Source organism: Gavia stellata, chromosome 29, assembly GCF_030936135.1.
Source record: "Gavia stellata isolate bGavSte3 chromosome 29, bGavSte3.hap2, whole genome shotgun sequence".
Taxonomy (NCBI): domain Eukaryota; kingdom Metazoa; phylum Chordata; class Aves; order Gaviiformes; family Gaviidae; genus Gavia; species Gavia stellata.
In genome coordinates, this window is record NC_082622.1 from 3,076,121 (window position 1) to 3,100,795 (window position 24,675).

The following is a 24,675-nucleotide window of genomic DNA, read 5'->3' on the forward strand; positions in this document are numbered from 1 at the left end:
GAAATAACATCAGCTCCTCCACACACTAGCGATACGAAAGGAGGGGGAAAAGGCTAGGAATTACATCAGTTAAAAATACCTGAAAGGAGCTCTGACCAGGAAGGGTCAGGATACAGAGGGGCTCAATGCCTTCAGCATCACGCATGAAGAAACAGGACGAGAAAAGCAGTAAAAGACACATTGCTATGGTGATACAAAGCACTGGAACACACTCAGCAAGGAAAAGAGATAAAAGGAATTACAAGCCACATTTTCAACTGCACAGAACAACATCCTTGAGATAGGATCAGGCCCGAGGATCCACCCAGCTCAATTGTTAGTTGGCTATGCTGTCATCTGCCTCCTCTCGTCTTCGCTGACTGCAGGTCAAAGAGGACACAGCAACAGATACAAAATGTAAAGGGGTTATTTTATTATTGATTCAGAGGTTAGACAAGGCACCATTTGATCTAAAATGAAATGCAAAAAAACCCATTGTTATTTTTGCAGTCAATTAAGAAAGTCTCTTTTGCATTTCTTCAGAATTGCGTGAATTCCAGCTTAGTCTAGATCACAGAAAAGCCACCCCATTGCCAAGTAAGGCAGGCTTGGACTAGAGCCGCAGCCCCTCTGTTCAGCAGCAGAAAAACCTCGAGAAGTCTCTATGCCGGGGTTTAGGAATGCAGCAGAACGAGAAAAACAAAACTTCCAGGAAAAGACCATGGCATCTTTGTTTCCCTTCCATTTCAGAAATGATGAGTCATTTGTTCATTTTGGTCCTCGTTGACAGGAAGCAACTTTAGAAAAAAATCACAGCAAACCTTGCAGTGGCCTCAGACTACCAAAAGCTCATGAGACAAGCCCTGAAAGTCCTGGAGAAGCCTAGAACGGCAACTAGCCCTACCCTCCTAACAGGTCAAGGACCCACGTCTGATCATTGGCAGAGATGTTTCACTCCATACAATTGTTTCACCTCCCCAAACTGTGATTTCTAAGGAGAAGGCCATCTCTTCTTCACAGTGATTCTGCTGAATAGGAAATCCAAACAAAACCCAACCAAATCAGCCCCCAAGCCCCTTGTCTACCACCTCCTTATCCCCCTCCCATCAATCTTAACCCCCTCCCAGCTGCCCTCCCTGCCTCCCCTGCACCCAGGGGAGGGCTGCAATGGGTGATGTAGCAGAGTGTGCAGCGTTTGGTGGTCTCTCATCTGGTTCACGGAGTCACTCAGCTGGAATAAATGGGAACAAAGAAAAAATAGATTTAGGGAAAAAAAACAAAATTAATCATGGTTTATGGCAGAAAAAGGCTGGTGAGCTGGATGCAAAGTGAGCACAAAGGGGAAAAGGAGCGGAGAGTGGAAGAACGCATTGTTCTTGCTGTGGAGTAAAACCTTGACCAAATGCAGGAACACCAACTGGCCAGGAAGCCCTCCTGCCATTACGGCAGGACACAGGGAGCTGCAGCTCTCCTCTCTGGCTCTCTCGAGATGCCAAGATAAAAGCTGCTTCTGCACAGAATTTCTTTACAGTCATCGAGATGCCAGGGCAGCTCTAACACACACTTTCCTCTCCACTACCCCGGTGCACAGCAGTCCTATGCTAAAAGCTACCCCGACCTCCCAGCACGCTGACGCCACGTGCCAGGGCTGCCCTTTCACAGGAAAGCCGGAGACGATTGACAAGGCAACGGGATCTCAGGGGACTGCAGGCTGCTGATGAAATCAGCACCATTTACTTTCAAACCCTCTCTCCCCACAGTCACGTGCTTTCAAGAGCAACAAGTCAACTGCTTTCAGTTCCTGGTGTTATTTCCAGATTGCTGGAAGGAAAGAGGTTGTTTCCCTGGAAAGGATGTATGAGAACAAAGAGTGCTTTTTCAGACAAAACAGAAATTATCAAGAAAAAGCAAGGGATTCCTGAGGGTTAGGCATCTGCTCTGGACACACAGCCACAGCAGCTCAGTGCACAGGAGGGAGACAAGCCATCTCCTCGAAAGAGGAGGATACTCAGTAACACTAAATCAGTAAACATACATGAAAGGCCAAAGGACAAAGTTTCATCTGGCCCAATCTACATTTACAGCGGGGTCCTCTAGGAAGGGCTGGAATCCCACATGGGCAAAGGTCCTCACCAGCCTTGCAGGGTCACCATATAGCAGCGTAATGGCCCTGAGAAGCCAGGGCACTAACCACACCGCTCATGGTGTCCTCAGATGGACAGCCTGACGGAACTGTTTGATCTGCTCAAGAAGTAAGTACATTTCCATGATCTCATAAAGAAGGTTGTTGGCTCAAGGGCACATGAAGCCAGTGGTTAATAACGCTGTCTCTCAGGCCTTGAAAAATCATTTGTTTTGCAATGAGGCTTTATTTAGACTTTGGGATCAGGAGAAACTCAACACATCTTCATCTCCTTGGCCAAAGCCAAGGCAAGAGTGAAGAGATAAAACCCAAGCCCTTTTCTTGTCCTCAGGAGATCCCAGCTTGCCACACACAGTGGCTGTCAGACTCTGACCAGAGACTTCATGTTGTTAAAAAATGAAAGCAAAAAGCATCTCAATAATATTTGCTATATTGGGGCCCACAAATGAGGACAGGCTGAAAACCCCCAGCTCTCACCCACCCTCTTTCTGCCCTACAAGCCCCATCCGAATGAAAGGAAGACAGGCTGTGCTCTCAGGTAACCTGCCATCCCACAGAGAATAAAACACATAGAACAAGAACAAGTTCTCACCCAGCCCCGAGCAGCAGCAGGCTGCACTTGTGCGCACAGCCAAGCCATCCCTCCCATGGCTGCTCCCATGGCCGACACACACAGCCCTGCACATGCTTCCCAGAAGCAACCCCGTGTTTCATTTCCTGAAGCCGACAGAGAGCATCACCACTCTGGCACCCTGTGAAGGTCCTTCCCCCCACTGCTCGGTCCTGAGCTCCAACCTTCTGCTAGTCCCCTGTGGAGCAGCCAGGAGGAGCTGAGAGTACAACTCCTTCCAGAGAGCTACAGCTCTCGAATGAAACAAAAGCCTTTTGACCCCAAGGGGTGCAAACCCCAATTCTGGCAGCAGGCAGCTGGTGCTCGGGCTCGCTGCGACCTCTAGGGGCCAAATCTCCAGCATCTGCAGACAGACTGACATTCACATATACCGAGATAGAGACCGTTAACAGCTTGTTTAATAGAGAATTAGCACAGCCCTGCCTTGGGCTGCATCGTCTCGTCCCCTCCTCTTCTACTCTGCTTAGCTCTTCACCCTCCCTGGCCCCAGAGAGACAGAGACAGAAAGACAGAGAGAGAGAAAAGGGAGAGCTCCGTCCTGGGACAGAGTCCTAAATGAACATAACCAGGTCTTTACATGTTGCTCTCGAGAAGGCTGCCAGGATGCTAGCAAACACCACGTCGGGAGACTGGGAGGCATCCACCGCCGTATGGATCCCTCGCTTGCTGTAGTAGGAGACCAGGGGAGAGGTCTGCGTGTGATAGGCCTTCAGGCGGGTTTTCAAGGCTGTTTCGTTATCGTCCGAACGGCGGATCAGGGGCTCTCCAGTGACCTGGGAGAAGCAAGGGGTCAGTCTCCAGCTAGCTGCAGCCTGGCACACTCCCTCCTTCTCTCCACAGCTATGACAACCCCTGCTCCCCTCCTCCAAGACAGGCTACAATGTGGAGCTGCAGAGACGATCCCCAGGTCCGCAGGGGAGAGCAGGGTGAACCCAGGGCAGCCAAAACAAGTCCCAGAGCAGTCACTGAAGAGAGGAAGATTCAGCATTGTGGTCTTTCCCCCACACACCACTCTGCTTGCTAAAAGGAGCCCAAGGAGCCTCGAGAGCAGACACCAGCTACAGTTGCTCCCCAGGAGGGAAACAAGTCACAACCCACCCAAACTTCAGCTGTGGATAGAGTCCAGCAAGTTCCGAGGCTGGAAGAGCCCGGGCTGGCTCTGCAGAACGGCCATGCCCTTCACTCGTCCCTCCAGGGGACTCCCTGCAGTGCCATCAGCTCAGGCTGCCCAGGCAGTTCCCCATGCTCCCCAGAAAGCCAGGACAGAAGGTATGAGAGGAGGAAAGAAATGAGTTTTTCCAGGGATGCTGCAAAGCATCAACTAAACCCAAAGCAACGTAAGCTGTGGCCTTGGGAGCTCACATACATCGTCCTTCATGTGCTCTTTCGGGGGTCTGAACTCCTCGTGATAAGAGCGGCCACTCGCTGGGTGAATCAGCCTAAGACAGAAAGCAAGTGTCAGCAGAGTAGCCTGGTGCCAGGACAAGGTCTCCTGAACCTGCCACTCATCAGAAACATCTGCAATAGCAACCCAATTAGCCTCTCTCTATTAAGAAAAAAATCTCTTCCAGCTATTTCTGTACCAAGGGCCTCTTTAGGCGCTTGAAAAAAGCAGCTGCACTAGGAGATGGAGAAGGGATTTTTACTTTATGCTTTACTGGGGAAGGGGCCTAGCTCCCAGAGGCGTGAGGGTGACACAGTGCAACAGCAGACAGTGGGAAACATCTGTGTGCCTGAATGAGCACGACTGACCCTGGACAGGAGGTTCAGCAGTGCCTGAACATGTCTGCAATGTCCTGCGTAAGGGAGCAGTAATAGCTCCAGAGGAGCAAGAGCATGAAGACATTAACTGTCAGACACCGGGCTTAAAGGCTGAGCTGGGCCACCAAGGACAGTGATTCATATCAGCAACCCCTATTTATAGGGCAATGAAAGGGCTCTGTTCAAGGCTGGCCCAGGTGCGGGAAAGCAGGCTCAGGGCAGGAAGGCTCGAACAGAACAGAAATCTAACACAGACCAGCACTGCAGCTAGCCCTAAACACTGTGAGAATGACATGAGGATCCAAAATTAGGATGCTCTCCTCTAAACTAGGAAACCCCACCCCATGCACTGAGTGTTTGGGAGAGAAAAATTACCGTCCAGTGATTCTCCGAATGAGCAAGGAGTCAGGGATGCTGAATTCGATGACAGAGTCCAGCTTCTCTTTCCTCTTCTCCAGGAGCTCATCCAGCTGCAACAGAAACCACCCAACTCAGAGGGGCAGAGGCACAGCCAAGGGACCCCTGTCTCCAGGGAAGGGGGAGATGCCAGAGCAGCCCCTGAACAGGAGCTCATGTACCATTTCGGCCTGCTTCACTGTGCGTGGGAAGCCGTCCAGGAGGAAGCCGTTCTTGCAGGGAGGGGAGTCGAGGTTGTTCTCAATCAGCTCCACCACCATCTCGTCACTCACCTGCGAAGAGGAGGGACAGACGCACAATCAGGAGGGGCACCCCGATTTTACACACGGCTGCCCCCAGAGCTGCTGTACCCATGCCAGTGCCCAGCCCGCATCAGAGCCTCCTTACAGCCGTTCTGGTGCCAGAGGCAGCAGCCACAGCGCAGGGCACTGCCATAACAGGGCGAAAGCTGCGGGTTCAGACATGTCCCCGTCAGGGAAGCACTCCCTGCTATCGGTGTCAACACTAAGACATGGCTAATGAGACCTTTCACACCAGGGCCACTCCAGCCTCAGCAGGGACTTGCACCAGCGCTGTAACCTCACTGTGACAAAGGTTGCTGTATTTCAAGGGAGACTGTCAGCTTGAAGACAAACTCCCTAGATTTTTTTTTTTTTTAAACCAATTCACAATACAAAATATCGACATAATCTTTATTTCCTGTTACTTTGTACCTTCACCCACACATCCCCCTCAGTAAGCAGGCCTGGCCAGGAAGGGCAAAGCAGGTGAGTTGCTCATTGACTCTCGTAAACCTTGCGTGAAGGTAAATGCCCAATAGCTGCTGACAAGCTCCGACCTCACTAGATAGTTTTTCCCATATCACGATCTCAGCATACTGCTGGGATTAGGGCCTCTTCTACACTGCAGCATTTGGAAAGTACTAACAGATGCTGCAGCCCCAACAATAGCTGTTTATTCGAGAGTAACTCTCCTCAGCAGCGCTGTTTTCTCCAGCACACGCAGCCGGGACCCAGCAGGATTGGGGACCAGACTGTCACAGCACACGTAAACAAGAGCCCTGGAGCGGGAAGCATACAGGCAGGAGGCAGTTTGGGTGAAGCAACAAGTCACTTCTGCGCTTTCCTGATTACCCCTTTCAGAGAAAGGGGTCCTGCTTCGTAATCGAGCATAAAAACCCATCCCAGGCTCCAAACGCTGCTGTGCTCCCAGCTGAGTTATCTCAGAGCCAGAGTACACTGCTGGAATACACCTGCGGAGCAGCCCGGTGCCGGCTGCCACACACACGTGGCAGATACCACCAGCCTTGCCAGATAACGTTCCTATCTTTCATAACCAGCTGGGATATTGCAGGCTCGGTGTTGCAATGCAAGCTTTGAGCAAAAGCTGGAGATAAGCCACGTTGCTCTTCCCACCCGGGGCCTGCAGAGTCTCCGTGGGGTGTTACAAGCCCGTGACAGCCAGCAGCGATCCCCAAGATCTGCTCCACACCGCTTAGCTTTGGGGCAAGTCACTCCAATTTGCTGTCCTTCAAGTTTCCCCAAGGTATTTCAGTCATTTTGGCAAAATAGTTAGATCCTCAGAAAATGAGTCAGAGGTCCTAACTCTCATCTCTTGGGAACGCAAAGTGTCTCTTTCACACAACATTACGCAGCACTCACTGTAACTACCACAGCAACACCCCTAAGTCTATTTTCACCTTACAGTTACAAGCAAATGGCATTTATGCAAGACTTAGGATGTAGATGAACCCTCTGAACAAACTCTTCCACCTCACAGGGGTCCAGGTGTCACGTGAAGAGACACAGGAACTGCAAAACGTGGCTGTAACATCCTGCAGCTCCAAGGATAAACCTTCACCTCAAACAGTGCTCAGGACCCACAACCCAGACAGGCAGGCTGCACCCCGTGAGCGTAAAAGGACCCCGGTGGAAAGAACCAACCCAGGGACACAGGCTGCTGGTAAGCAAGGAGCAATTTTGAGGAGGAAGGATGTTTTTATAGGCTGTTTCTCCTGCAGGATAATGAGAACCCCCACCCCTGCCTTCACCCTGCAATTTGCCTTCCTCCACTAATTGAGTTTTGTCACTGAGGCTTCTAATTAAAGAGGTGGATTTCGACCGCTCGCATTCCAGGTGCTGCCAGGCCATCTCCCCTCCCAGCACATCTCCCCGCTACCCACCAGCTTCCCCGCATCCATCGTCTCTTTGAGCCGCTTGCCCAGCTCGGACCCCGAGGCCACCATGGCCCGCAGCATGTCCCCGGTTGCCAGGTGGCAGACGCAGTAGGTCTCGGCCAGCTTCGGAGCCTGCGGGAGAGGACGGACATGAGGTGAGCTCGCCAGGAGGGTTTCACAGGCAGGACCTCGGGGGCTGAGGCCTAGCGGGGGTCTGGACCCCCCGCCCCGGTGGGGCCTTGTCCCCAGCTCGCAGCAGCGGGATGGTCTGCGACCGGCCAGCACGTGGCAGGGCCCGGCACACAGCCCTGAGGGCCGGGCGCTCCGGGAGCGGGGCCAGGGCACCGGAGCCCCGCGGCCGGCCCTAGGGAGCGGGCCCGGGACAAAGAGTCCCCCCCCCGGCGCCCGGGTCCCTGGGGGCGGCGGGTCCGTATGCCTGAGCCCCCGGGGAGGGGAGGCCCGGGGCTCTCCGGAGCGGGACAGGCCGCACACCCCGGTCCCTCGGCGGGGGAAGGGGGACCGGACTTCCGCGTCCCTGCTGGGAAAGCCCCCCGCGAGCCCCCTCACCTGCGTGCCCTTGCCGGCGCCGGGCGGCCCCAGCAGGACGGCGCGGATGCCCTGCCGGAGCCCCGGGCCCGGGGCCTGCCCGCGGCCGCCCCCCGCCTGCGCGCTCGGAGCCATGGCCGCCGCCGACTGCGCGCCCGCCCCGCAGCCAATGGGCGGTGACGCCGGGGCCGCGCGCTTCGTGGGCGGGGTTTCGCAGGGAGAGGGCGGGGTTTTTCGCAAGGAGAGGGCGGGGTTTCGCAGGGAGAGGGCGGGGTTTCGCAGGGAGAGGGCGGGGTTTCGCAGGGAGAGGGCGGGGTTTCGCAGGGAGAGGGCGGGGTTTCGCAGGGAGAGGGCGGGGTTTCGCAGGGAGAGGGCGGGGTTTCGCAGGGAGAGGGCGGGGTTAGGCGGTGCTGCGTCGGTTGAAGCGCGCCGTGCTTGCGCCGAGCGGTGCTCGCCCTGGCGCTGCGTGGGCCACCGGCCTCCGCGTGGGATGTGTTCGCCGTACTGCACTGCGTGGGCTGTGCATCACGGCACTGCTCAGCACATACAGAACCGAGTGGTCTCTGCACCACGCTGCAGAGATCCGGTACCTCTCGGCCCTTCTCCCAGCGCGGTGCTCTCTGCACGGCTCCCCCCGTCCTGCACAGCACAGTCCAGGGCCGGGTGCTGGGCCAGAGCACCGGGAAAACAGGCCAGGATCTCACAGGAGACAAGAGCTTCCTTGGCCCTGGTTGCCAGGAGAGTCCATGGCAAAGCCAAGACCACAGTGTTGAATACAGGAACCCAGGATAAGTTGGTCCCTCTCACCTCCGCAGTGGGGGCAGCTACCCCTCTATGCACAGAACGTTGTCTCCTCAGCACCACCAGAGAGGGAATTGCAAATTAACAAGAAGAAGAAAAAAAATCCCCTGCTCAGCCTGTGGTGTTTGCGGGATGGAGCAGTGGAACTGTTTCCAAGTGCATGAATGCAGGCAAAGCACAAATGCAGGCAAAGACAGGACTGATCGACCAGAGAGGGCATCTGCACGTAGGGCAGAGCTGAATCTGCTGCCGGGAACCCACCGAAACTGCCAGCAGCACAACAAGGGCAGAATCACTCCCTGACGTCTTCCCAACTACCTCCCCAGCCAAACAGGCGCTGCTCAGCCTTTAATCCGCAGGAAGCCTCGTTTCCCTGGCAGCAGTATTTCAGAGGTATTTTTGGCTCTTTTCCCCCCGAGGGTCCCTGTGCACGCCATGCATGCGCAGCCACGAGCGCCCTTGCACCAGGGCCTGGCCGCAGGCAGGCTCGCAGCGCTCCGCACCGTCAGGCTGGGGATGAGCTGCCGGCACGGCGGGGACTCGGTGAGAACCTGGGGTGTCTGCTGGGGGCAACCCCAGCCCTGGGAGGGGGTGGGCGAGTGGGGGAGCGTTCCCTGAAAGGGATGAAGGATGCTCGGAGGCAGCTCAGCCAATGGGGTAGCTGGGTTTGGTTGCCATGGCCACGGTTGTGAGGCAGAGCCGGGAGGGGGGTGCTGGGATACAAGGGGTGCAGAGACCCCCCCACCTCTCTGCAGGGGTGGCTGGTCCAGGGGCTGGGGCAGGCAGGGAACCGGGGCAGGACAAACAGCCGCCGCTGGGGCCAGTTTATTCTCTTGCGAGACCCATGGGCATAATCTGTTCAAATGCTTTCTAAGGTAACGGGGTGGGGGGGACTGCGCGGGGCCGCTGGGGAAGCTGGCTCGCCTGGCACGGTGAGGAGCGGGCTGGTGAGGGATGCCTGCGGATGCTGAGTTTTGGGAATAGTGGGCGGAGGGCATCCTGCGGTCAGTGCCCCTCTCCCTCCCTAACCCCATGCACTGCCCAGAGACCTTGGACCCCCAGCAACAGCTACTCCTCGGGGTGCTGCGGGAGCTCGGCGTTCCTCGGGGGGCCCCCCGGCAGCACGCCTAGTCACCCAGGAACGAGGCGTTGGACCTTGGTAAGGAGGGGATGCCCAGGGCTGGCAGGAATGACCCACTTAATTGCTCATTGTTTCTGTGCCCAACCAGGGCAGGCTGGGTGCTGATTAGTGGTGTCTTTGAGGAGTGAAGGGTAAGGCTGGAGGAGTTGCTCTCCTTTCCCAAGTATGAAGCTCTAAGAGCTTCAAAACCCAGTTTTTCTCCCCATTCTCTACCTCTGGAGTTTGCTGCTGGTGCTTGCTCAATGCATTACAACACTGTGCTGCTCCGGGGTCACCGTGGTCTTTCTCCTAGTGCCCATCCGAAATGTCGTAAGTAGGTCTCTGCAGAAGAGGAGGTGGTGTAGAGCTCTGAGAAATGAAACCTCTGTCTCCCGCTTGCTTTGGATCAGAGGGACCATGTTCCTGTAAAAGCCCTGGAGCTAGACCTGTATTATGGGAGTGGAAATATTTCCTGAGAGCTTATGCTAGGTTTTCAGCTCCTTGGGTTATGGGATGGGCTGGAACCAGGGGAGGAGATTGTTAAAGCTAAGTGTGCAAGTTTAAAGCTCTAAGTGCATGAGCCAGGAAACACCGTGCAGCTTAACTGGTCCCCTTGTTCCACACCCTGTGTCATGGGAGAGATGTGAAACTGGAACCACAGCACGGATCCAGACCATCCTAGGTCGGCCAGCGTCAGCCAGCGGCCCGTGCTGTGCTCTTTAAAGATGCCTCCCTTTTCATGGGGCTTGTGTGCCTCGGAAGGTGGGTCTGTGAGACTTCATCTGTTTGAAAACCACAAGGAAACTTCACCCCGTGCAACGTACAGCAGACCTAGCTACATGCCGGAGCGTGAAGGGACACATTCTGGCATATATAGGCCATCCACTTTGCAGTGAAGTTGGCTTTGTTGTTAACTGTGTTGGTGCCTGAACTGCTGCTGAAGACAGGGCTGCTGTGTGCCAAAGCAAAGGTCTGAGCTGCAGAGAAATGTGTCTCCTCCCCCTGGAGAAGATGCTTTAACCCACAGTAGGGCTCTCAGCTGAGGGGCTGGTTTGGAGGAGAGCCGCAGAGAGCTCTACCCAGGGCAGTGCTGCCGTGTACGGCCTGTGGGAAGGACGGGGAGCACCTCGGGGTGCAGGCTGGGTGGTGTACGCTGGTGGAGCTTCTGGCCCCTGCCTCTAATATTCCCTTTCTTTTTCCAGTGTGCTGCATACTTAGAAGCTATACCCTACTCAAGGAGACTTTAAACTAGTGTTGTCACACCTTGACCATGAATGGGTACTTGAACGAATCCAACTTCATGATGGTGGAGGAGGGCTTCACCACCAGAGACCTCGTGGAGAACCTCCTCGTGGAGCTGTGCCAGGCGGTAAGGGCCGGCAGCTCTGCTGCTCCCCGGCAGCCAACACCCCCTTGGCAGAGGCGGTTGTGGGGAGGCGACTGTTGCTCACTCCGGCTTTCTCCTAGAACGACCAGCAAGCCTTCTTCCTGGCAGACCTTGGGGACATTGTGAAAAAACACCTGCGTTTCCTGAAGGCCTTGCCCCGTGTGAAACCCTACTTCCCGGTTAAGTGCAACGGCAGTGAAGGAGTGATACGGCTGCTGGCTGAGCTGGGGGCAGGCTTTGCCTGCACCAACAAGGTAGGGTCGTGGGAAGACAGCTCGGGATGAGCATTCTTCGGGCATTCGTGTGAGAGTGGCAGAGCTCACCCTCCTTTCCTAAGTTGCCACTCACTAGATGACATTTTCAGGGGCAGGAGTCTCCCTCTGCTGTCAAAACCCTCCCGACACAGCCCAGAAATCCCTGTCCTCTCTGGCTGGTGACTCAGGCTTGTTCCCTTTGACCGACATTCCTGTCTCTGGACTGGTGTCCTGGCTAGCAGGCTTGGCTGGTGGCAAGGCACATCCCTGGGATGCCACTGCCGCAGCCGTCCAACTCTCGGTGGCTTTCAGGCTGAGCCTAAAGCTCCCTGCTCCCTCCTGCTTCTCATTTGCTCACAGCCAGATTCCCAGGGAGGATCCAAAGTTAAGCCACTTACTTGTAGCTAGTTAAATAGGATGTGTTACCAGGAGGAGAAAGTGCAAAGAGTCATGACAGCTCAGACCAGCGCTGCAGTTGTCACCCTCGCTGCAGCTCGCAGGGGACACGTGCACCAAACCCACGCCTGCTAAACCCACTTGTTTTCTCTCCTCCTGGTCTCGTGCTGCTTGTAAACATCTTGCCGCAACCTGTCCCTGCCGGGACAAAGTCCACTATGATCCCTTCGAGCTCTTGCGGATTTTCCCCGGAAAAGCCCAGGCTGCAATGCTGGCGGTTTGCCCTCCGCAATGCTGCAAGCTGGCCGAGGCCCAGGGCTGATCGCGGCCAGGCATGGGCAGCACCGGTCCCGAGGACCTGCCTACACGCGTGCCCTTTCCCTGCAGGCAGAGATTGCACGTGTTCAAAGCATCGGAATCCCGGCTGACAAGATCTTCTACAGCAGCCCCTGCAAGCAGGTTGCCCACATCAAATATGCAGCCAGCCACGGCGTGCAGCTGATGACCTTCGACAACGAGGTGGAGCTGAGCAAGGTGGCCAGGAGCCACCCTCATGCCAGGTAGGTGTCTGGCAGCATCGTTGGAGTGGGGGTCTGGAGTAGGAGCTGGGGAGATGGCTGTGAGGTGACAGAGGGCCTGGAGACCCCTCAACAGCGTGGCTTTGCTCCGCAGGATGTTGTTGGGTATTGCTGCTGACTCCAGCCCCTCTGCCCATCCGAGCATGACGTTTGGGACCACGCTCAAGTCCTGCCGGCACCTGCTAGAGACTGCGAAGGAGCAGGCTGTGGAGGTTGTTGGCATCAGGTACAGCACATGGTCCTTTTTCCATGGGGGTGCTCAGCCCCTGTTGGAGGGGACTGTGGGGAGCTCTGCTCTGCCAGAACAATGCAGGGGTCCACGTAGCCGCCGGCTGCTCTGGCTGGGAGTGAGGTGGAGGCTGGACCTGGGGAGGTTGACCCTTCTTGGGACCAATTTGGGGCAGGTTTGGCCCTCAGAGAGGGTCTGGGGGGCTCTGGGGGGCTGGCCAGGCAGTCTTGCTTGGGGCGGTGTGTGGGAAGCACAGAGCTGCCCCCAGTGAGTGATAATCCCAGTGCCGTGTCCCCTCGCTGCTCTCTGGAGATGGGCGAGCCCTGCTGAAACAGGGACTGTGTCCTCAGCTTTCACCTTGGCAGCCACGGTCTGGAGCCGCAGGCCTTCGCTCAGTCTGTGGCTGCGGCGCAGCTGGCCTTCGAGATGGGCACAGAGCTGGGCTACCGGATGCACCTTCTGGACATCGGAGGAGGATTCCCCGGCACCGAGGACACCAGAGCCCGGTTCGAAGAGGTATGTGGCTCCCGACGCCTGCACTCAGCAGGCAGGGAGTGAGGCCGGAGGGTCTCCCCTGGGTCTGGCTCCCTGCAGAGGGACCCGGCTAACCAAGAGGGAACATCTTCTTCCCATCCAGATCGCTGCCGTGATAAACTCTGCCTTGGACTTGTATTTCCCAGACGGCTGCGGGGTGGAGATCATTGCGAGACCTGGGCGATACTACGTCACCTCCGCCTTCACCTTGGCTGCCAGCATCACTGCCATGGAGGAGGTTCCCGCGGAGCAGCCTGGCTCTGACGGTAGGTGGGACGGTGGGACGGTGGGACAGTGGGACGGGCCCCCCTTGTGCCCGAGCCCCCCTGAGCCCTCTCCCTGCTCCCCTCCAGAGGAAGAGTCTGGCAGCAAGAAGAGCCTCGTGTATCACCTCAGCGATGGCATCTACGGCGCCTTCAGCTGCCTCCTGTTTGACAGCCCCTGCCCCAAACCTCAGCTGCACAAGGTGAGGGTCTGGCCCCGCTTGGGGAGAGCCCAGCGAGTCCCTTGCGTTGCACCCCGTCGCCTCAGCCGACCCTGCTCTCCCTTGCACCGTGGCTGGCGCCAGGCTCTATGCCAGAGGAGAGCAGAGGCCATGGGGAAGAGGCTGTGGTGGTGTGCCAGAAGGGCCGTAACCAGAGTCCGTGTGCTCCTGGGGTCGGACTTCAGGGCGGGTGGAGACGAGGCAGGTGACTGTGACGCTGACGCATCCTCATCCCCTGCGGCCGCCCCATCTCTCCCCTGCAGAGACGCTGCCCAGACCACCCCTCGCACAGCAGCAGCCTCCAGGGCCCCCCGGGACGGGCAGAGGACCGCATTGCCGACAGCCTGGAGCTGCCCGAGCTGCGGGTCGGGGACTGGCTGATTTTCGAGGACATGGGTGCCTACACCATCACAACCTCATTCCCGCTTGGGGGGTGTCCCCAGCCACAGATCACCTACGCCATGTCCCGCGTGGCCTGGTAAGAGACGGTCCTGTGTGAGCAGGACAGGGGAGCAGGGCTGAATCCCGTGGGAGATGCTGTCTTTCCCTCCAGCTGGGCTCTTTGCCCGAGGGAGAGGGTCAAATCTGAGTCCCAGAACCTGAAGATTCAGTGTGAAAACCTGGCCTCAGAGGCAAAACTCACATTTTTTTAAACATTGACAAACTTGAGCCAGTTTTTCACTGGGGAAGCCACAGGCAGCTCGGCTCTGGCCGTGCCGACGGGGCTGTTGCTCTGGAGGACGTGAGAGCCCCTGAGCTCCCCCTTCCCCAGGCCCATCCTGCAGCATTTTGGGAGGGGCTGCTCCTCCTTGCTCCCCCTCGGGTGTCTCCCACTTGCAGGAAAGCCATCCAGCTCTTCCAGGGAAAGCCACTGCAAACAGAAGACGACCGCGAGAGCGTCTGCGCCCCGCTGTCCTGCGGCTGGGAGATGGCAGAGACGCTCTGCGTCACCCCAGTCTTCGCTCCGGCCGGCATCATCTGAGCAGCACCGGTACCCGAGGGGGGTAAAGGTCCCGCGGCGGCCGGGCTGCGGCAGTGCCTCCCACCCCGTCTGCCGCCGGCATCGCCCCGCTCCGCTCTCAGGGGGGGCCCGTGGCGAGGACGTTGAAGTATTCACCATAAATCCTGTTCGTCCTGCTCGTGCGGTGTCGTGTGCCTACTAAAGGGGTTTGGCGAGTGGGTGGGTGGCGCCGGGCAGGTTTGGGCTCTTTTTTTTAAGAGTTATGGTAATAAAGGGTTGTCGAGGGTGGCTCGGGGTTTCGTATGAGGAAGCCCCCGGCTCTTCCTCCCCGCCCTGCGCCGGAGGCGGCAGATAATCAGTCTGCAATAAGCAGTTAGCTGCGTAACGAAGCTTTGCTCCTTAGGGAAGGTGGGGCCCTTCACCCAAACCTTGGACACTGTGTGTTCAGGCAGCCGGAGGGACCCCTGGGATTTCAGGGGGGTATGGATATAGGGGGTGGGTTCTGGGATGTGGGTGTTACTGGGGGGAAGACCTGGGCCCGGTGGCAATCCCCCCAGTCCCCGAGCTCTCGTCAGCCCTAACGAAGCCGCCTGCCCCTGGGGTGTGCGCGGGGGTCCCGCCCAGGCACAGCACTGCGGTGGGGGAGACGGGGGACCGGGAGGTCGTAAATCCAAAGAACGGGGACGCTGCGAAACCCTGAAAGCCAGGGACTGGGGGAACTGGGGGGCACTGGGAGGACCCTGAAGCATGGGGGTGCACTGGGAGCACTGGGACACTGGGGGGGATACTGGGGGACACTGGGGCACTGGAGTGGGGGGCACTGGGAGCACTGGGGGGGCATTGGTCGGGGGAGCACTGGGAAGACTCTGGGAGTACTGGGGGGACCTTCGGAGGCTGCCGCAACGGCCGGCAGGGGGCGCTGGGGCGCGGCGGGCGGTCTCCCCTCCGCCCCGCCAGGGCGCGCTGCAGTGGGGAAGGTCGCTCGGGCGGCTCGTCTCGCTGGCTCCGCCGGGGCCGCCCAGCCGTAAAGCGCGATGTGTGTGTCGCGGCTGCGGTTGCGCTTGACGGCGGGCAGCGTCGTGAAAAGCCCGTGAAGGACGGCGGCGGTTGCGGGTCCGTGAGGTGCGGCGCGGGGGGGGAGCCGGTTCTGGGGGTGTCAGTGTCGTGACAGTGTCCGTGACGCGACAAGCGCGGAGTCATGCCGTTCTGGGAGCTGCAGCGGCAGCTGGGCATCGACGTGGACCGGTGGCTGCTGCGGCAGAGCATGCCGCAGCCCTACGGCAAGGCCGGGGCCTGTCACGCCTTCGAGCGCGAGTGGGTGGAGTGTGGGCACGGCCTGGGCCAGACCCGCGCCCGCCGCGAGTGCCAGCCCGAGTACGAGGACTTCATGGAGTGCATGCACCGCACCAAGCTGGTGAGTACCGGCGGGCGGGGGTGCAGGGGGCTCTGGAGGGCCCAGGCCAAGCTGGGAGGGGGGCGCAGGGGCCCCAGGGCAGGGGCAGGGGCTGGGGACCGCTGAGGCGCTGGGCCAGGCTGGGGAGAGGGTGCTGAGGGTCAGACCAAGCTCTTGAGAAGGTCTGGGGGCTCTGGCCCAGGCTGGGGAGGGGGATTGGGGTGGGGAGCGCTGCCAGGGGTGTTCCTGGTCATTAGGTACCACCTCCCGGTGCCTTCCCCAGCGCCAGTGAGGCACCTGGTGCTGCAGCAGCCCCTTCCCCAAGGGGTGGTGTGGGCTGTGGTAGCAGCAGGTCTCCGCAGACCCTTTCTCCCTGCCTGCGTGGCCCTCCTCCTCTCCAGCAGCAGCTACGGTCAGTCCTCGGCTGCAGCAATGATGGGAGAAAATACTGCCTGGTCAGCTGCGGGCTGAAAACCCGGTTATCATTAGTCGTAAAATGTGTTGAGACAGCCTGAAAGCCAAAAAGTCTTGTGCGGGAGGCTCAAACCCGTGTGAGGAGCCCCGAGGGCAGGGTTAGCGTGGGTTCCACATGCACGCGGTTTCTGGGAGGCTGCCAGGATCTGCATTAGGGACCACCTAAGTGCTTCCTTGACTGCTGCAACCCTGTTCTGTGTCTGCCCCAACCCCCTCATGTGCGCTTTGCCAGGCTATACGGCTGAAAACCATCCTCGAGCAGAGGGACAAGATGATCAAGGAAGGGAAGTACACGCCGCCTGACTACCACAAGGGCAAAGAGGAGCCGCGGCCTTGATTCGCGGGGGACCTGGCTGTCGGTCACCTGTAGAGCTGTTGATATGGAACTCCTCTGGGAAGGAAACCCGCGGCACAACTGGGTTATGCTGTAGCGGTGGGGTGGGGTCTGCATGAGGACCCTGCCCCTACTGAAGGGGAATGACACCACATCGGGCATTGCTTGGGCTAGTAAACGTTTCCTTCGGAACAGCGTTTGGCTCTGTCTTGTCTTTTTTTCTGAGCAAAGCGTGGCTTGAGGGTCTCTCTCAGTAGCACTGCTGCCAGAGGAGCTTTTGAGACACCCTAAAACACCGCAGTAGTGCTGGGGCCGTGCTCTTGAGGAGGTCAGACGCTCCTGGAGCTGGAGGGAGCTGGTGCTGCGGGCTGTCGTGGGTTCTCTCTTTGTGCTTGCAGTCCATCCTTCTGATGTCCCTTGCTGCCACCTGGGAGGCCTGCCTGCAGGTCAATGGTGGCCAGAAATGAGAGGAATAACCTGAAAGATTTAAAAAGAAAAAAACAAACCCTATCCAAGCTTGTCCTGCAAAACTTCATCTTAATTTACAGCCAGCACATGGGACTGGTGTGTGCTGGGCTGTTCCCAGTCGCTCTCCCGCTGGCAGTAGCAGTGTATTAGGTGAAAACAACTCATTTCCGCCCAGATTCAGGGCGGTAGCAGATGGATTCGGTTTCTCTCCTGCCCTTTCAGTGTGTCAGGGGCAGATCTCCTTGCTGGGGCCTTTGCTTCGAAATCCCGTGTGTCGGTGGGATGCATTGAGCGCCGTGGTGGACACTGGGCCCTGCTGACGGCTGCTGGTGGACGGCGCTGGCACGTCCAGGGCGGTTTTTCCCTCCGCGCTCTGCCCTGGCATCAGGACCTGCCTGCGCAGCCGATATTCCTCCCTTCCCCAGGGGGGTATTTCTGCTCTGTTCCCCCCAAATCCAGCATGGTTTTGTAACAGTGTTAAAGCAGGTGAGTACCTGAAAGTGGAGAGGGGACAGATCTGTGCTTTAATCCATGTTTTTAATACTGGTGATTGTGGGTTTAATGCTTAATCTTTGATGCAGGTGGAGCCTGTGAGTTTCCTGATCCTCGCAAATCCCCATGCAGGGATGATAAACACTGACCCGAGCGCGGTGTAACCTCCAGCAGGCAGACGGCCAGTGCCCCTCGCCGAGCTGCGCCGAGGGGCTGCACGGGGCTCCAGTTGCAGACGCAGGTCTCTAACTCCTGCCCCGCCAATGCCTTTGTCCGTGGATCAGCAGTACTTCGGACACGTGCCTCTGCATGTGTCTCCAGCTGAGAAGTCCTCTCTGGAGGGCTGAAGATGGCCGTGGCAGACCTCCTCTTTCTCCAAACACCTTCTTAATGATTAACCGGCTGCTGGAGAACAGCCGGTTGGATGAGCGGGGGTTGTGTTTAGACAGTGCATGCCTCAAATCTGAGGGGTTGAAATGAAAGTGTCACTTAAAGTGGACTGTGCCAGGAGCAAAACCCCAAACTCTCCAGGCTGTGACCCCTCCCCTGCCCACAGCGAGGGAGCCACTGCCGCTTTGAGCTCCCGGGGCCCGGATCCCTCCTGAGGGCGGGAAGAGGCTTGCAGAGCCCTGACTCCGGGCACAGACCCTGGAAGAGCTGCGCCCTCAGGTGCGAGGGGCCACAGCTGGCTGCTGCGGTTTTTGGGGCTCTCTGCCCCTGTGCCATCCCGGGCCAGAGACCCAAACCAGGAGAGTTTTGTTATTTACACATGGTTGAACGAAATGCACTGGAAGAAACACTTCCCCGGTTTTCACCCCGGTTCCACGTGGGCTGTGGCAGCCACGGTCTCACAGCTGCTGTCTCAGCGGAGCTTGGCTTTTTCGGGATTTCTGCTGCTCCTCGTTGAGATCCTCTCCCGCAGCTCCCTCTGAACCGGCCTTCCCGAGTGCTGCCGGGAGCTTTCTCCCTTCCCCCGGACCCAGATGGATCAATTACTATGGCCCAGATGGGTTCCCTCCGCTCGGGCTAATTCACGGCTGCAGTCATCCCGGCGTGTTTCTCCATGTTTCTTCCTGGCAGGGGCAGGCGCTGGAGGAGGGCAGCAGCGGACAGCCCCGAAATCTGGGTCCGGATCCGATGAGGCCCTGGGCTGTCAGACACAGGGACCTGCTCTCCCTGTGTGTAACAGGCCGATAATCCTCAGGGATTTTGTTTGATGCTTTCAAATATGAAAACTGTTTTGTGGCGATTAGTTTCAGCAGAGGAAAACTTACGTAATGATGCCGATGCTCAGGTGGATTACAGCCTTTCGGCTTTAAAAGCAGGCGAGGGGGAGCTCCCTGGGCAGCGGTGGAGGGAAATGCCAGAAAGATGCGAGAGCAGCGTGAAGAAATGGGCAGAAGCGAGAATGGTTTGAGGTGAAAACACCCTGCGAGGCTCCTGGCACAGCGGCTGTGGGCTCTGTGGGGCAGGGGGCTGCCGGAGCCACCAGCTAACGAACGAAGAGGGAAAACCGCAGCTGGGGGAAGAAATCGAACTGTGCCGCATGAGCCATTGGCCGCAGAGTATTTATCTGCAGTGAAGAGCTGTCTGTGGGGGCTTTGGGGAGGAGGAGAGGGCGGCAGGGCTGGGGCTGCGCTGGTGGCGGACACAGGGACCAATATCGCACCTTCAGAAAGCGCCGAGCGGGGCTGAGCCGTGCTGGCGCAGTGGGAAGCCCCTGCGCCCCGTGGGCTGGTGCACCAGGAGCTGTTTCCCCACCGAGCCAGACTGTGGTTCCCCGGGTATCAGCCCCTGAGTTTCAACCAAGGATGGAAATTCGGGGAGCGGGGCCAGCCGGGAGGTCAAATCTGGGGGAGCCCCTGTGCCGTGCCTGCACCCCCTCAACTGCAATCGCTCGTTATGGATGACGATTAATTACCCTCCCCTTTCCCAGAGAGGCATTACACACCACAGAGGGGATGCGGAGGCGGCTTCAGGGAGGCAGCAGGTTCCCAGGGCCCCCCACGAACGACTCTTCTGCTGGCAGCTCGACTGCGACAGTCGTTAGCTCGGCGGCGTTGCAAACCCCTCGCGAGCAGGCTGCGGAGGCCGGCAGCGCCCGGAGCCGCGCGGCAGTGCGCCGGGGAATCACTGGTTTGCAAAAAAAAAAAAAAAGGCTGTGAAAGGGAAGGGTTGCTGGGTTGCTTTTCCAGGGAGAGGGGAAAAAAAAGGGCTCAGCAAAAAGCCCGGCAACTTGCTGGTGTGGAGAGTGACTCATCTCATCGAGCTGTCCAGATATCGGAGGAAATACTGAAATGTATCTAAATGCTTCTGCCTCCCGAGTGGCTCTTTAGGTCCCTCCAAAATCTAATTGTTCTGGCAGTGGATGTTAACGCAGCCAAAGGCAAGCGGTGAATAGCGGGGATTGGGAAGAGTGGATCTATTTGTCGTAGTTAAAAGCTCTATTAGAAATTTCAGCCAATAAAGAAAATAACCAAAGGCCTGATGAAAACGCTCAAATTCATGGAGAGATAAAAATACCACCTCCCGGCTCTGGCGGGAGGAGAGCGTGGCCGAGGCTCTGGCTGAGCAGCAGCAATCGAAAATGGGTCCGATCATCCCGACTGAGTTTCCCCGGGCAAAAGGGATTTGGAGCACTCTCGGCTGCTGAATGTAGCTCACCACAGAGCCTTGAACAAGGTTCATCTCCAGTGTGAGGTAGAGCCAAATTTCTGTTCACTGTTTGCGTTTTTGTTGTTCTTTTTGCGCAGGGTGAAGCCACGTCCCGGCTGGGTGGGAAGCTCCGAGGCTGGGATGGGACAGGAGGGCTCTGCCGAGAGCTTGGGGAGCCGCTTCTGCCGCCGGCATGGCCTCAGCCCGGCAGGAGCCGGCGAGGGCAGCCCTCGCATCGCTCCCTGGCTGCTTTCCCAATGGTTTCCCTCCCCTCAGCTCCCCCATTCCCATTTTCCTACGTCCCTCAGCCGCCTGGGAGTGGGAGCTGGGGTCTGGGGAGCGGGTGAGCCCCCACCTCCTGCAGCTCCCGCAGCCCCGGATGTGCCCGGAGCCTCCAGCAGCGTCTGCAGCTCCTCTCTGCCTCGGAGAGGGGGAATAAACAACTCTTGGGAGATGAATAATTTATCAAAAGTCAAGGGAAACGGCAGGTTTTGTCTGCGGGCTTGGGCGAAGGTTTTAATGAGGGAGAAGGGACAGATCCTGGGGCAGAGCCACGTGCCGACTGATTTGCACCGGTGTAGCCGCAGCCTGGGAGATGTCTCCCTGTGCCCCCGCGGATGCCGAGTGGGACACCCAGGTCTCGGCACCCTCCTCGGGTGGGAGTCCCCAGGGCCCCGGCAGGGAGGGGGGTCCCCATGGTCCTGCTGTGCAGCGCAGGAATGGGGATGAAATGATTCAGGGAGGACCCCCCCACACCCGCCTCCCCCCTTCCTCCTGAAATAACGATTCCCCGTCCCCACGTAGGCAAAACAGCGCACGATCTTAACCCAGATTCGTAGCACAAATAATCCAGCGCCGCCCGGCGCCGTCAGGGATTTCTGGAAACGCGTTTCGGGTGTGAAATCCGCGCAGGCTGGAACAGGCCCCGTCTCCCGGCCGCCCTCGCTCCTCTGGGCTTCAACGCAGCTTGAATCGGACGGGTTTGCTCCGAGGGCACCGCGAGGGAGGAGGCCGGAGCCCCGCCGGTGGCACCAAGCACGGGGTGACGAAGGGACACGTCACCCTGCAGCCAGCGCCGGGTCACGCGGCTCCCCGCAGCCGGCCGTGCGGTGAACCCTGTGTTTCATGCCCCGGGGGCGAGCGGTGCCCGGCTGCCATGGGTGGGAGCGGGGACGGCCCGGGGTGTCGCGCCCATTGCCCCGGTGTGCGCCGGAGGCTGGGGGAGCCGTAGCCGGGGGGGGGACCTCTGTGCATCGCAAACACGCGGCTGAGCCACCCAACCCGTCCGGGAGCTTTGGGAACGGCGCAAGCCGCGTCTGGCTCTTCAGGCACTTTCCTCCTCCCAGTGTGTCTGAGGCTGCCAGCTCCGGTGGGACGAGCCCTCCCCCCGTCTCCCCAGAGCTCATGGATTTTGGGGTCCCTCATGGTGCCGGGACCCACAGCCCCCACTTCAGCACAGCGGCTGCATTTATCCATCAGTGTCTGGTACAGACCCGACCACCCGCTCGAGGGGTGCGAGACCTGCACGGGGGGATCGAAGAGAAGGCGGTGCTGGGACGGTGGGGCTGGCACCAGGGTGGCAGAGCTGGTGCCGGCACACAAGGACACCATTTTCCAGTATACCCTGTATTCTGCCCGCAGTGCCCCAGCATCAGCCTGGCCCGGCCACAGCGTTATCGGGGCTCCCGGGTCCCAGGGAGCTCGTGCCCTCGTTACCAGCCAGTGCTCGTGTCTGCGAGGCCTCGGCCGCTGCATCTATGGGCTGGATACATCCCACCCCTGCATCCACACCCGGGCGGATTTCGGATGAGTGCTTCCTCCTGCGCTGCTCTCCCCATCCCTGGATGTGACCAGGCAGGGCTGCAGGGCAACACGTGCTCTTTTACAGCCACGTCCCAAGTGTCCAAGAGCAGAGTGTCACCACACCCCACGCCGTGTCCTCCACTGCGTCCCACCCCCTCACTGGAGGTACTCGGGGAAACAGCCGCTGGGAAGCAGAGGGACATCTTGGGATGAGATCTGAAAACTGGTGGAGGAGAGATGCCCGTGGGGCAGTCGCCTGCGCCGAGACCCCGGGGGGACTGGGGCGACGGGCTTGGCCCGGTCGCGTGCGACGCCGCGGGAGCAGCCGCGCTGGCCCAGGGCTGTGGCACGGTGCTGCTGCTCGCTGGGTCCCACCGTCGGTGCGGGGCGGCTGGATCTGCCATCAGCCGGAGCGGTTTATCCTGCTTCACTCCTGCCAAGCGGCTGGGGCTGTCCTGCAGCTCAGCCACCCCTTCGGGCTGCTGCTGGTGTCCCTGCCTGCGCCACGGCTGCTGCCCGTACTGACTCGGCTGGGGGTGGCATGCCTCGCTGCCCCGCAGGTGAGGCCCTGGGCAGCACACGGCTCTCCCAGCGCAGCCCTCCAGCCCTTTCCATGCCTGGCCCTGCTCATGTCCCCCTGCACCCTGCTCATGTCTCCCTGCTCCCTGCTCATGTCCCCTGCTCCCTGCTCATGTCCCCTGCTCCCTGCTCACGTCTCCCTGCTCCCTGCTCATGTCCCCTGCTCCCTGCTCATGTCCCCTGCTCCCTGCTCACCTCTCCCTGCTCCCTGCTCATGTCCCCTGCTCCCTGCTCACCTCTCCCTGCTCCCTGCTCATGTCCCCTGCTCCCTGCTCATGTCCCCCCGCACCCTGCTCATGTCTCCCTGCTCCCTGCTCATGTCCCCTGCTCCCTGCTCATGTCCCCCCGCACCCTGCTCATGTCTCCCTGCTCCCTGCTCATGTCCCCTGCTCCCTGCTCATGTCCCCTGCTCCCTGCTCATGTCCCCCTGCTCCCTGCTCATGTCTCCCTGCTCCCTGCTCATGTCCCCCTGCTCCCTGCTCATATCCCCCCGCTCTGTGCTCATGTCCCCCCGCGCCCTGCTCATGTCACCCTGCTCTGTACTCATGTCCCCCCGCTCCCTGCTCGTGTCCCCCCGCTCCCTGCTCCCGCCGCGGCTGCTGGCCCCAATCGATGGGTGCTCTAATTACCCTGGGCCTGGGGGGATCCAGAGGATGGGTGGAGAGTGGGTGCTGGGGGGAGAAGGTGGGTGCCCGGAGGGGCTGTGCGGGGTGTGGGGAGCTGCTGGGTGGTTTGGGGGGACCCCTACACACTGGGGGTGCAGGGGGGCTGTGCAGGCTGGGGGTGCAGGGCGGGTTAGGGGGGACCCCGGGGAGGCAGCGGGCATCGGGGTGCCCTGGGGAGCGCGGGCAGGTTGGGGGGCACCGGGTGGGTGGGGGGAGCCCGGTCGGGGGGTGCCCCGGGCCGGGTTGGGCTGGCGCAGGGGCGGGCGCCGGGGCCGGTCCCCGGAGCTGCGCGGGGCGGGAGGCGGCCGGGACCCCCCCGCCGCTCCGTGCCGCCCCGGTGGGCAGGGCCGGGCCGGGCCGGGGGAGGCGCCGCGGCGGCGGGAGCGGCGGGAGCGGACGGCGGGGCCGGGAGCGGCCGTACCGGGAGCGCACGGCGGGGCCGGCAGCCGCGGGGCCGGGAGCGCACGGCCGGGCCGGGAGCGGCAGCGGCAGCGGCAGCGGGAGCGCCGCGTCCTGCCCGCGCTGAGCCGCCGGGGCCGGGGCCGGAGCACCGCCGCGGGGTGAGCGGGGCCGGGGCTGCGGGCAAGGGGGTGCGCACCGGGGAGGGACCGGGGCCGGGCGGCGGCTGGAGCGGGGATGGGCCGGGGATGGAGCGGGGAAGGGCAGGAGATGAGCGGGGGATGGAGCGGGAACGGCAGGAGGTGGGGATGGAGCGGGGATGGAGCGGCGATGGAGCGGGGAGAGGCGGCGGGCGGGGATGGGGCTGGACCGGGAACGGGGGGCAGCAGCCGCCGGGGCTGACTGGGGCTGCGGGCACCGGAGGATGCCGGCCGGGGGCGGGGGACCGGGAACGGGGGGCAGGACCCGGGGCGGGGGGGGCCAGGCCAGCCCCGTGTGCCCCCGCAGAGCCGTGCCCGCACCCCGCTGCCTCCCGCACCCGCCGCACCCCCTGCCCGCACCGCACCGCGGGCTCCCCGCAGCCCCGCAGCCCCCGGCCCTGCCTCTCCCTGGGCACCCAGCCCCCCCCAGCCCCCCCCGCGGGTCCCCCAAAAGCAGGGCGAGGCCCGCGCCCCTCGGTGCGGGTGTCGGGGCTGCCGGGGGAGACGCGGCTTTGGGCCACGATTCGGTTTTTGCAGCTTTTCCATGGGGGGTGAATGACTCATGGAATCCTTTCTCCCTTTCTTTCAATGGTTTTTTTTTGGGTCTCTTTGTTCCTGTTTTGCCGATTAAATGATGATAATAAGGAAAGGCTCCGCGCGATGGAGGCGGCTCCTCTGCCGCGGCACATCGGTTGTAGGAGTCTCAGTCATTTCATGTGCATTTTTCCTGGTCGAGCTAGAGGACACAATGAGAATGATTTTAAATATGTCTCATGCAAGGTGCTTATTTGCCCAGCGTGTGTACGCGGCACAGCT

General features: G+C 59.8%; 3 protein-coding genes across 7 annotated transcripts; 2 read left to right on the forward strand and 1 right to left on the reverse strand.

The window, feature by feature from the left end:
- Positions 1–392: 392 nt before the first annotated feature.
- AK2 (adenylate kinase 2) lies at positions 393–7,788 on the reverse strand. Of its 3 annotated transcripts, none has more exons than XM_059830712.1 (7): positions 7,675–7,788; positions 7,114–7,239; positions 5,093–5,203; positions 4,890–4,984; positions 4,120–4,192; positions 3,331–3,526; positions 393–776 (listed from the first exon to the last, which is right to left on the reverse strand). In XM_059830712.1, exons 1-7 carry the CDS (start codon positions 7,786–7,788, stop codon positions 748–750), a joined length of 744 nt encoding a protein of 247 aa, XP_059686695.1. In that variant the 3' UTR covers positions 393–747. The 3 variants fall into 3 exon arrangements, with proteins under 3 accessions (XP_059686695.1, XP_059686696.1, XP_059686694.1); XM_059830713.1 differs by lacking the exon at positions 393–776 and adding an exon at positions 1,097–1,210; XM_059830711.1 differs by lacking the exon at positions 393–776 and having other exon boundaries at positions 3,130–3,526.
- A 3,056-nt stretch (positions 7,789–10,844) lies between these two features.
- On the forward strand, positions 10,845–14,418 carry AZIN2 (antizyme inhibitor 2). 3 transcript variants are annotated; one of them, XM_059830770.1, is made up of 9 exons: positions 10,845–10,949; positions 11,042–11,215; positions 11,999–12,171; positions 12,284–12,415; positions 12,769–12,934; positions 13,056–13,218; positions 13,306–13,418; positions 13,700–13,914; positions 14,277–14,418. In XM_059830770.1, exons 1-9 carry the CDS (start codon positions 10,845–10,847, stop codon positions 14,416–14,418), a joined length of 1,383 nt encoding a protein of 460 aa, XP_059686753.1. The 3 variants fall into 3 exon arrangements, with proteins under 3 accessions (XP_059686753.1, XP_059686752.1, XP_059686754.1); XM_059830769.1 differs by having other exon boundaries at positions 13,056–13,418; XM_059830771.1 differs by lacking the exon at positions 11,042–11,215.
- Positions 14,419–15,482: 1,064 nt separating this feature from the next.
- On the forward strand, positions 15,483–16,794 carry NDUFS5 (NADH:ubiquinone oxidoreductase subunit S5). The gene is made up of 2 exons (XM_059830916.1): positions 15,483–15,811; positions 16,497–16,794. Exons 1-2 carry the CDS (start codon positions 15,596–15,598, stop codon positions 16,599–16,601), a joined length of 321 nt encoding a protein of 106 aa, XP_059686899.1. The 5' UTR covers positions 15,483–15,595; the 3' UTR covers positions 16,602–16,794.
- The last annotated feature ends 7,881 nt before the right edge of the window (positions 16,795–24,675 follow it).

Coding starts and splice junctions, on each gene's coding strand:
- AK2 (XM_059830712.1), bottom strand. CDS start 7,788: ATGGCTCCGAGCGCGCAGGCGGGGGGCGGCCGCGGGCAGGCCCCGGGC. Junction 7,240..7,674: donor GCGCCGGCAAGGGCACGCAG/GTGAGGGGGCTC, acceptor CCTCTCCCGCAG/GCTCCGAAGCTGGCCGAGAC. Junction 3,527..4,119: donor AAGAGCACATGAAGGACGAT/GTATGTGAGCTC, acceptor TGCTTCTCCCAG/GTCACTGGAGAGCCCCTGAT.
- AZIN2 (XM_059830769.1), top strand. CDS start 10,845: ATGAATGGGTACTTGAACGAATCCAACTTCATGATGGTGGAGGAGGGC. Junction 12,172..12,283: donor AGGAGCCACCCTCATGCCAG/GTAGGTGTCTGG, acceptor TTTGCTCCGCAG/GATGTTGTTGGGTATTGCTG. Junction 12,935..13,055: donor CCAGAGCCCGGTTCGAAGAG/GTATGTGGCTCC, acceptor CTTCCCATCCAG/ATCGCTGCCGTGATAAACTC.
- NDUFS5 (XM_059830916.1), top strand. CDS start 15,596: ATGCCGTTCTGGGAGCTGCAGCGGCAGCTGGGCATCGACGTGGACCGG. Junction 15,812..16,496: donor GCATGCACCGCACCAAGCTG/GTGAGTACCGGC, acceptor GCGCTTTGCCAG/GCTATACGGCTGAAAACCAT.